General features: G+C 45.8%; 1 protein-coding gene and 1 long non-coding RNA gene across 4 annotated transcripts in view; one reads left to right on the top strand and one right to left on the bottom strand.

Moving 5' to 3' along the window:
- Positions 1–11,584, bottom strand: part of LOC119395138 (cytochrome P450 4V2) — a 65,640-nt gene that overhangs the window by 1,462 nt on the left and 52,594 nt on the right. For both annotated transcript variants that reach the window (XM_037662428.2, XM_049415523.1), the window contains one exon: positions 428–601. In XM_037662428.2, coding sequence (XP_037518356.1) covers positions 428–601 — 174 coding nt within the window. The remainder of the gene's footprint in view (positions 1–427; positions 602–11,584) is intronic.
- LOC119395159 (uncharacterized) overlaps positions 1–11,584 on the top strand; it is a 62,589-nt gene that overhangs the window by 4,950 nt on the left and 46,055 nt on the right. The window lies entirely within an intron of this gene.

Raw genomic sequence — 11,584 nt, 5'->3', positions numbered from 1 at the left:
CGAGTAAATGAGTTATGATCAGCAGAAAACAATTATATAACTCTTTCAACACCGTTATACAAATAATATAACACCAATACAACAATAAGTACTTAGAAAGAGAAGTGTCTACTAATAAACAACACAATAGGCTTTGCTATGTATTAGTAACAACGAGAAATACAAATTATATTAAAAAGATTACCAAAAAGATTACCTGTGAATATAGGATATGATAGTAGAATAGAAGCATTATAGGAAAAATATTGTTATTATTAACACAATGATTAAGTAATCGCTTGTATGTCAGTGCGTTTTTTATTATACGTAGGTGTGTCAAGTGCTTGCTGACACACACACACAGACACACAAAAACACACCTACACCCCCCCCCCCCCCACACACACACAATGTATGTATATATATGTATATATATTTTAAGACTCACCAATACAGTTCCTAAAGCCACCGGAGAATGGAATGTACAAGAAAGGATTTTTTTCCTTGGTGTCGAAAAATCGTTCCGGCTGAAATATGTCCGGATTTTCATAGTACCTGGGATGTCGCTGTATGAAGTAGATAGCGGCGACAGCGACGGATCCTCTGGGCACCGTGTATTCGCCTAAGTGGGGACGAATGAAGAAACGCTAGAGTAAAATTTAGTGCCAGTATTCACACATTCCTACTAAAGGCAGATATTTCATGCAGATGATCCCTCGAAATACCAATATGCCTGTATCTTTAAAATTTATAAGGTTTTTGTGGGCTTAGATTTTAACCCTGAGAAAAACCTCTCAGGATACCTTTCTGCGAACTTTCATCAATAGGCAGCGGGCTACAATATAGCTTTTCGCACTCTTTCTGGTTAGCAGTGTGTTAAACAAATAACGTCGTCTAAGAAAATATGCACATACTGCGGCATCGTAAGCGTTCAGCAGAGTCACTCAAGAAAGATGTTTCGTTTTGTAGACACAGCAGTGTGGATATCACACGTACTTCATGTGCCTACATATCCACAAATACTGCCACGTCTGTGTATCCAAAAATACTGCATAATGAACAACTTAAAAGCACTTGGACGCAAGTCAGAAGCCATTTGCTGTTATATCGTTGAACAAAGTCAGCTACCATAACTAAATATAGTGGCATCAGTCATGTCGTTTGATGTGCACACTTGCCAATATTTAACCAGCACGCACAAGCCTCGACCCCACGACATTTGACCGCTCTGTAATGGGGAGGAAACAGCGAGATAAATCACAGCAAGCACGAAAAGTACTCTCCGGCATGAGTTTTTAGACAGTCCGGTCGCGGTTTATGTCAGTTTACGACGCACACCCTAAAGCCGTACTTACTGGGAAAAGTCGGTGTGAGAGCAGGCTTAGATTAAGATATTCCACCTACGATGCATTTTCTGTTTTCTACGCACACAATAGTGAATAAAAATAAAAATAGTAAGGAATTGTATCAGCACGTGCGCGGTATTACACAGCTCACGGAAGGAAGGACAGAGAGAGGTTTATTTACAGAAAAGCAGAGAGGTCGTCCTGAGCGATAGTATGCTCTAGCCTGCTACTCTACGCCGCGGGAGGGGAAAGGGGAGGAAAAAAGAGTGATGGATGACGATGGTAAGTTAGGGACGTGCGTATGTACAGTCCCGTCAAGGTGGCGGAGTGCTATAGCCGCGCATCCAGCCCAGTGGCTTCTAAAAAGCGGCGACCGCTCTTATGACCACAGTTGCACTGTTGGCGTCAGGCCAAGGGCCCAACACAACCTCATCAGTTAATGGTATATTATGCAATCCTTCAGTAGAGGAAATCAATTTCTGTCGTTCGCGTGCGTATGCTGGGCAGGTACAAAATATGTGCTCAAATGTTTGTGGCACTTGACAGTGATCACAATTGGGACCGGTGTCACTGCAGCCAATGATATGTGCCTAACATCTTGTGAAGGCCGCACAGATCATACTTGCGTTATGTCGTTTTAATTTACGAGGCATGCAGAACCTCATTTCTGCGTCCCATTTGTGCAATCGCCGGTGTCGTCGCTCCGGTTTGGTCCAGTGCTCAAGTGTGAGGTCGCGTATTACGTACTGAAGCAGGGCTTTTGTGTTTGGCCGTGAAAACGCAATGCACACTTCAGGGCCACTGGATAAGGCTCTTTGAGCTTCGGTGTCTGCCCCTTCGTTTCCCATTATGCCGCAGTGGGCAGGAATCCACTGGAAGGTGACGAGGTAGCCATTTGCTGAAGCAACGTGAAGAAGCTCCGCAATTTCTATGGCTAAAATATAATATGGGCCTTGTCTCATGACGCAATTAATGGTTTGCAAAGCCGGTTTGGCATCGCAGAATGTATGTAGGAGGTTGTTCTCCGGAAATAAATCTTATTGCCTCTCGGATAGCAACAAGCTCTGCGGCAGTTGATGTGGTCTTGTGGTCTACTTTGATCCGTCGAGCGATAACCATTTGTGGGATGACAAAGGCTGCAACGGAGGTACATAGTGCGGTAGATCCATCGGTGTACACGTGCACGGTACCGACGTACGCTGTATAAATGTGATGTAGGGTCAGTTGTTTGAGGCAAATTAATGAAACTAGGGATTCTTCGTAATCCCAGGAATCACAAGGCTAACAGGCGGTTTAGGCAGGACCCACGGCGGTGTTCCAGGAAATCTCGGGGAAGAAAACCTTGATGGCAGAATGTTTTCATGCCGTGATATTGCTCTTGAGCAACTGCAGTCTCGGTGGGTGGCGGGGAGCGCTGATAGCGGGTGCTGCCTGTGTCGGGTCAACAGGCGAAGATGCACTCGAAGTGGCTCGCAGCGCATGTATACACTGATGGGACAAGATCGAGCTTCTGCGATGGTTCCATTCGTTGACGTGCAGCGTGGTAGGCCCAAGCATGTTCGCAATCCTTGAGCTTGAATACTCTCTAGCGTGTTCACACAGCTAGGTCTCATGTTTGAGAGCACCGAGAGGCTGTATTCTATATATCCTGCAAACAGAGCATTGTGCAGTTGAAAAAGTGACGATTCTGACGGGTCCCATCTTGCTCCTGCCACTGTCCGAAGAACGAGAACAAAGCTTTTCAATTTTGATTTCAATGCTGCGACGTGTCTCGACCACGATAGATTCCTGTCTATGATTACCCCAAGGAACTTGTGGTGCGATACAGTAGGTATCGCTGTTCCATTAGTAGTTATAGGGTACCCCGACATGTTTGCGCGTGAATGCAAGCACTGCGCATTTGTCAACGGAAAGAGTGAGACCCTGGCGCCGTAGATATTTGGCTGTTATCGTCACTGCACGTTGAAGTCGAGCACGCAATTGCGGGACGAGTAGCTCCGGACGCCCATATGCATATATCATCCGCATATGCGCTGACCTTTCCCGCGCGGGGAAGTTCTGCTGCTAGTCCAATCATCGTAACGTTGAACAAAACTCCCCCTTTGGGAACACCACAGTGAATATTATATCGATCGGTGTCTCCGTCGCTTTTCGTCATGTAAATTGTACGGCCACTAAGGTAACTTACGATCCAGGCGTACAGTCGTCCGCCGACGTCTAAATCTTCCAGTGCGTCAAGGATCGCATAATGCAGAACATTATCGTAGGCGCCCTTAATGTCTAGGAAAACGGCCGCTACTAGTCTGCGTTGGCTTTCCTCTTCAACATTTGAGATCAAGTCGACCACACCGTCAACTGCAGATCGTCCTCTTCTAAAGCCGTTCATAAATGCAGGAAAGCAACTATTGCTCTCTAGAAGCCAGTCTAATCTTGATAGTACTATATTTTCCATAACTTTCCCGACGTAGCTGGCTAAGGCATTCGGGCTGTATGAGGAAAGGGCATGGGGACACTTCCCTGGTTTGAGCAACGCAATAATGCGACTGCATTTCCATTTAGCTGGGACATTTCCCGACTCCCACGAGGTGTTATAGTGAGACAGCAGGGGTGCAATCGCGGAACGATGCTATTTCCGATTCCATGCCATATTCTATGCTATTCTTATCATCCACCACTCGCGGCTGGCTGCTCACGTTGATAACGCGGACGGACCGTCGTTCTGACCAATGGCCAAGCGCGAAAAACACGAAAAGCATTGGAATAAAAAATAGAATCGTTCCGCGATAGCACCCCAGGATATGTCGTGCTTCTGTACCAAAATGGCGGAGTGCAGCGTACGTGATTCCTTCAGGTCCTGGTGCCGATGAGCGTCGGGAAACAGAAATTGCAGCGTCAAGCTCATGCATTGTGAAAGGCACATCGAGGCGCTCGTCAGACGATGGGGACGCAATGGTGATAAGAGCCTGAATCACAGCATCAGTGGTGGCCGCGATAAGGCTACATTAGTCACCGGCTACGTCAATTTTTCCCCGACCTTGATGTAGAGCCACGGCTCGGAATGGTTGGCTTTGTTGTGGAATTGTCTGCAGACTTCGTACCACTCGCCAGATCTTAGATACAGGTTGCTGAGTCGCGAGATCCACAGAACGTCCTCCACCGCTGCCTGTCAATCTTATCGAGATGCCGAAGAACGTGTCGTTGAGCTCGGCGACAGGCGGAGAGGTCTGACGGGGATTTCTTTCGTTTGTGTCGTCGTTCTGCGCGGCGACGGATTGCGCGAAGGGCCTCGCATTGAGAGTCGGTTGCTGATCTCTGCATTGATAGGTTAACCTGTCTGGTTGTGTCACGCAGAAAAGAAGGAAGCAAGACGTCCTCTATTTCGGATGATACAGTCGTGTGCTGACAGCTCGTCTTGACAGATGCCTTGAACAAGGTCCAGTCTGTTTGACGGATGTAGCGTGAAGCTGAGCGGCGAAACCACCTAAAGTGAACGTAGGTTGGAAAGTGATCGCTACAACGAGTCTGCAAATCCGTGCACCAACATGCAGTAGACAGAAGGCTCCTGGATAAAAAGGTAAGGTCGAGGCAGCTGCTGTAGGAAGTACCACGAATAAATGTTGGTGACCCGTCGTTGAGTACGCTTAGTCCATAAGTGCACATAAAGTTCGCCAAGTCGCTTCCACGGCAATTCATTGCAGTGCTACCCCAGAGGGGATGATGTGCATTGAAGTCGCCAATCACAATGTGCGGGCTTTGTGCGGCTTGCAGCACGGTCTTCAGGTGGGAGCAGTCGATCTTCGCGCTTGGGTGGATGTATCCTCCGATTACTGAGAACGTCCGCCTTTTATGTGTTATAGTCAGCCTCACGTAATCGTTGCTAGTATGCGGCACGATGCCGTGTCCTAAGGGCGTCATATCGCGTCGTATACAAACTAGTACTTTACTTGTACGTTGATCGCTGTGAGACCACTTATTGATATACCAAGAGATGCGAAAAGTCGAATCCATGTTTGGCTCGCAGACAATAACTGGAAATTTGTATTTAAAAACCCACTGTCTGAAATCCGACAGACGACCACGTGGACCTCGAGTATTCCATTGCATAACAAGCGACTGCCGCATGCGTTCTCATACCCAGGAATTCGGGACATCGCTTTTAGTTCACTGATTTTCACACCACGTGGCGTACGGACCTTCAACGTTCAAAATTCGCGCGATGACGCTTGCCGTGATCGCGCGGATTGAGAAAACCACAATACATAAAAAAAGCACGACTACGATGTACAACCAGCGAGCGCGAACCTCAGCCGCCGAGTGATAACGGCAACGCATGCGACGAGCGGCCGGTTGCGCTGCTCGACTGTGAGTCAGCAGTTCTGTTGCACTGAAAGGGTGCACACATACAAGGCGCTTGGCTGTGCTTGATAACTACGAACTTTCGAAAGAGCGTGCTGCCCTTCTTCTCATCCCCTGCCTCTTCAATATATTTCGTCCGAAGATATATTGTTGTTGGCTTCGACGGGTTTCTTAAAGCAATTACGCGTCCTTTAGCGCTGCTGTTTTTGTAATGTGAAAAAACTAACTTCCAGAAAATAATGCAAGCTTGGGAGGCGGTGACGACGATCGCGAGTTTGCGAATGTGCGGAGTCTTGACGTCCCTAATTTTTGTTGGCATCAATTTATAAATTCAATATTTTGCGCTATTACGTGAAGACGCCTGGCCGTGTTATATTCGCTGCCACAGACATTTTCTTTAAAGCTCAATAAGCAGCAGAAGTAAAGGAAGAATACCTTTGCAAGCAGAAAATTGTTCGATCATCTTAAAAAGAATGGTTTTAATAAAGTCGTTTTAGTTTTAACAGCGCGCTTTTTGTTTCTAAATAACATAACTATACGTCCCAAAGTGCATTGACTTACGCATGACATGCTACACAGGCCGCGTTTCCCTCTCTGATAAGTGTTGGTGAAAGAGTAATGAAACAGATTAGATTCACATAAATTTGTATCGAGAAACTCGCCTTCTTGTTTGACTGCCTATGCTGGTCTGCAGAATTGTAGGCGGTCGCGGCTTGAAACCCGGCTCTTGCGGCCAGCTTTCTTCGGGACAGAATAGCGCGTTTCTATTTTTACATGGTAAAGTTCGCTAAAAGGCCCCTCGTCAGGACCCGTTTTATATCGATTATGAGCTGAAATATTTAATTTATGTGAGCAAGGGACCTCGAAAAGCCGTTTTATTTTTATTCTCTGTGTCGCGTGTTTGTTTACCGTAAGACAACGTAGCACCTCACCAGGCGATGTTTGGGGCAAGCTGAGCAACCTTTCACGAATGTCTTTTTGTTTTTGTCAATAAGTTTGCTGTTCACTATTGCAAGAGTAGGAAGGCATTGAACTGCCCTGTTACCGTGCCACCAGAAGGTAAACATTGCTGTCAACGCGGGCCTTGTCCGCCGCAATGGAGCAGTGATTATGGTGCCGGGCTGCTGACTAGTGATGCAGAACTATCGGTAAATTGACTATCGATAGTTTTTTTGAAACTATCGATAGTGTAAACAAACTATCGATAGTGCAATCGGTAGTACCATCGTTATTATTGCTATAGCGATATTACTGGAACGCGTGTTCATTGCTTTGGTTTGACGTATTTAGGTTTCACCCACAAAGACTGTTAGCAACGTTTGACGCAGACCGCGCCGTAATCTTTGAGACGCCTCACAATTGCTTGAGATCACTCTGCTAAGATTACGCGCCGGACGCGAATAGTCAAGTTTATTCGAGAGCTTACGCGAACACCAGCGATAACGCTGGAAGGTTTGATGACTGATGTATAAAAGTCACAGTTTCGCCGCAACAGCGAAGCAATGAATGCGATAGCAATAAATTGCAATGTAACGCGAAGAATGGAAAGCAGCTCGAAAATGCCAGCGCGTCGCTCGAGCCCAAAGGACGCACGAAAAGAACGCACACAGGACGAACGCGAACTATCATGCGTCACAGCTCGACACTTGAAGCGCACTGCTCAAACATAAAGCAGGGCTGACGAAACGAACGAACAGGCACACACGTACAGGACGAGCGCGAACTGTCACAGTTGTTATTTATTTCTGTTTAAACAGCGCGCTCCTTTCGCAAACGCGGCCGCTGCGAAGTGACCTTCGTACGCTCTGTGGCTTCAGCAGTGCGGACCTCGCGGGGAGAGCACAAGACATACAACCGCCCGCTTCCCCCCCGGCCGCCCCCTTCTTTCCTCGAGATAAGCGCACGAAGGCGGCCACGCCCTGTAGGACGAAGACCAACGGCGTTCGCAGGAGCGGGGCGATGAACTTTAAAGCGCGCAACGCGCGCACGTTGCGCCATTTATGTGGCGAATAAGAAAGCATGCTGAAGGAAATAGTGTATATAAATAGCTCGCCGTTAGCAGGCGGAAAGACGGTACTGTTGATGGCGTTAGAGTCACTGTATATGCTACCTTTAGGTAGCAGAGTAGCGCATAGGTCCGGCTAGCAACCACAGCTATGCGGTAATGTCGCACTTCGTTTTTGCAGGCGACATGCCTACTGTGTCGCCGATTAACCTGTCTGGCGTGTCGAAGACCGGCGATAAACATTGGCTGTCGATGGCTAGTGTTAATTCAGTTCGCTGCAGCGGCAGCGTCGAGAAATAAAAAAATTGGCCCAAGCGGCAGCTTCTCCGCAATACATGGTTGCTAGCGGCGTTGGAAGACAGATGCGCAACTCTGCTACCTAAAGGTAGCATATACAGTGTCTCTAGATGGCGTAACCGTTAAACGCCGCTCGCTGGAAAGCGAGAGGTCGCCCGTTCGATACCGCGCGTCGGAAAGTCTTTCTGAGTTATATTTTTTTTGTGGCTTATATAAATATATAAATAAATAAATATATGTATATATATATATATATATATGGTAAATGACCGTATATCCGTATTTCCCAGTCTTGCTGCAGCATTCTTCACCGTCACATCCACGTGACAATACTATCGATAATGGTGTGAATAATGATGCGGCTGCTGGCCGGCCATATTGCCAAAATATTTACGATAGCCTACTACCAGCTTCGCTTAATTTATGATCATTTTTGGTAGAGAAATTAAATATTTCCGCAGTGAAAATATCGGGAAATATTCATCAATAAATTCGTATCCAAAAGCAACCAGTTACATCTTACAATTAACTTCTTGATATTTTTTTGTTGTGAAATCATAAAATGCAATATCAGTTTGAAGCCGCGCGGTCCCACCACATGTAAAGGCTTCCTTTGCGCTATAGCTGAACAATTTCACTTTATGATCATGTGTCAGCAAAGCACTCGGGTGAAGAACACAAGCATGCCAACTTTCTCTCCCTCCATCCTGCTCTTCCGAATCCACTATGTACCACGTGCGCGGGAAACCAAGTTTATTCTGCAGTGAGTCCGCGCAGTTGATTTTATACTACCAATAGTACCATCGAATTTTTTACTATCGATAGCGCTATCGATAGTATTTTTTACCATCGATAGTTCGATAGTGACTCAGCTATCGATAGTATCGATAGTACCATCGATAGTTCTGCATCACTACTGCTGACCCGAAGGTCGCGGATTCGATCCCGGCTGCGGACGTCGCATTTCGATGGAGGCGAAATGCTAGAGGCCCGTGTACTGTGCGATATCAGTGCATGTTAAAGAACACCAGATGGTCGAAATTTCCGGAGCCCTCCACTACGGCGTCGCTTATAATCATATCGGGGTTTTGGGACATAAAACCCCAGATATTGTTATTAACGCTGGCCTTACGTTTGCCAAGGCGATGCAGGGAAAGAACTCTGCAAGCGGAGTTTTTTCCCCTGCCTTCCCTTACGTATTGTAGGCAATGTGCCATGTTTTGCTTACATGACGAGCCCCACCTTCTATCTGTTTTTCTTCGCGGCGACTTTAGAGTGACCGCACTGAGAGTTTCGCAGTGGGAGGCTAACTGAAGTCACGTGCTGTAACAAATGACGCTGAAAGCAGTGTGCTGCAGTGCGCGACTCGCATCTCGCAGGAAGTGTGGCCCCCTCTGAGATGCACGGACTACCTTTTATTATTTTCATACTTGGTAGACACGATGTTCACCTACTAATCTACTGACCTAATTGGTCAGGAATCTTAGATGATCAAATTCTTGGTTTCCTCGCATCCCTCATTACCATCGTCTCAGTCATACAGTAATGTCAATAAACACTTCGTACCGTCAGAGAGCGCTAAGTAACCATCATTCATTAAGGCGAGAGCGTTGTATGGCTCGTGATTTTAAAAATCCAGTTTTGGGCAGCGCGACCACCATTGGTACCAAAACTCGAGTAGGCCGATGGAGGCTGTGCTACAACGGGTGAGGTGGAATATGCTTAAGGGTGAGGGTGGGACGACCAATGCAATTGACTAATAATGTTAAAGTAGTTTAATTTATGAATGTCTCTCCAGAGCATAGCCTACTGTGGACTTCTAAGCGTCAGCTATAGGGGTTAAATTTTATTACAGCGCCACCTACATAATATGTGTCCGCCGTGGGAGCGATTGGCAGATAAAGTGGGCGCTGCTAAGCGCGAGGTCGCGGGTTCGATTGCCTGCCATGGCGGCCGTATTCCAGTGGGGACGAAATGCAAGAACACCAGCTTACTTTGATGTAGGTGCACGTTCAAGAACCCCAGGTGTTTAAACCTATTACACCATTCCCCACTGCGGCTTGCCTCATAATGACAATGTGGTTATGGAACGTAAAAACCCTTAAATTATTATTACTACATAGACCGCTCGGCGACAACAGAAATAATACGTGAAAAACAACCCCGTCCACACGCTTCGTCATTAACGCGATAGTGTCACATACCGAGTTTTGCCTAAATTAATGTTCTGCATGTCCTATCATCTGCTTATTTTAATAATTCTCAAGATAGCCACGTGAATACGCACGTGGACAATTCGGAATTACAGATGCTCTTGTCGCAGGATAAAAAAAAACCATATATAAAGGCAGAAGATTATGATATTCCTCTAGTTTTGCTTGCTTTGCTCGCTAGGCCATCTTCTTGCGCTGCTGTCGCATGCGAAAAGCTACACCGCAGTGTGTATTTTCGCGGAGTGCAAGTCAAGAAATGGCTTCTCCTGGTCTTTGTATTTTTTTTTTCAATCATATTGCAAGATGAGAAATCCAAAACACGACTAGACGCTTAAGACGAGTGCGGTTTAAACCACAATGCACTGCGGAGAAAACATTCAACCAGGTTGAATATAAACGCTTCGAGCTTTCATTTTTGGTAATTCAATTTACATAAACCAACACTCTACCAGTATCAAGTGTTGTTAATAATAATAATAATAATAATAATAATAATAATAATAATAATAATAATAATAATAATAATAATAATAATAATAATAATAATAATAATAATAATAATAATAATAAAAATATAATAATAACAATAATAACTGTTGAGCTTTAACGTCCCGAAACCACGATATGATTATGAGGGACGCCGTCGTGGAGGGCTCCGGAATTATTGACCACCTGAGGCTCTTTAACATGCGCCTAAACCAAAGATTTATTTCAGTATTTTTAAATATGGTTCGTCGACGCCCTGATTCCGTAGCAGCTGCGTAACTGCTGATACTCGACCGAATCAAATGCCTTCTCGTAATCTATGAAGGCTGTATATAGGGGTTAGTTATATTCAGCGCATTTCTCTATTGCCTGATTGACAGTGTCAATGTGGTCTATTGTCGAGTAGCCTGTACGGAATCCTGCTTGGTCCTTTGGTTGACTGAATTCTAACGTTCTCCTAATTGCATTAGCTACTATCTTTGTAAGCAGCTTGTAGACAACGGACAGTAAGCTGATCGGTCTGCAATTTTTCAAGTCCTTGACGTCCCCTTTTTTATGGATTAAGATGATCTTAGTATTCTTCCAAGATTCGGGTACCCTCACCGTTAAGAGACATTTTGTATACAGGGTGGCCAGTTTTTATAACACAGTCTGCCCACTCTTTCAACAGATCTGATGTTACATGATCCTCACCAGGGGCTTTGTCTCTTTTTCCCTCCAAGGCTTTCTTTATTTCCCCTGTCGTTACCGGTGGGATGCCTGATTCCTCTGAGCTACTACTACTTCTTACGTTATCTTCCTGGTTGCCCCGGCTACTGTACAGATCTCCGTAAAACTCCTCAGCTGTTTAAGCTATCCTACCCTTGTGTTAGTGCCTTTGCCTTCCTTGTCCCTCAGTACAT

The sequence above is a fragment of the Rhipicephalus sanguineus genome, chromosome 1 (genome assembly GCF_013339695.2).
Source record: "Rhipicephalus sanguineus isolate Rsan-2018 chromosome 1, BIME_Rsan_1.4, whole genome shotgun sequence".
NCBI classification, from domain to species: Eukaryota; Metazoa; Arthropoda; class Arachnida; order Ixodida; family Ixodidae; genus Rhipicephalus; species Rhipicephalus sanguineus.
Note: the sequence above shows the minus strand (reverse complement) of the source record. Positions and strands in the feature narration are given on the sequence as shown.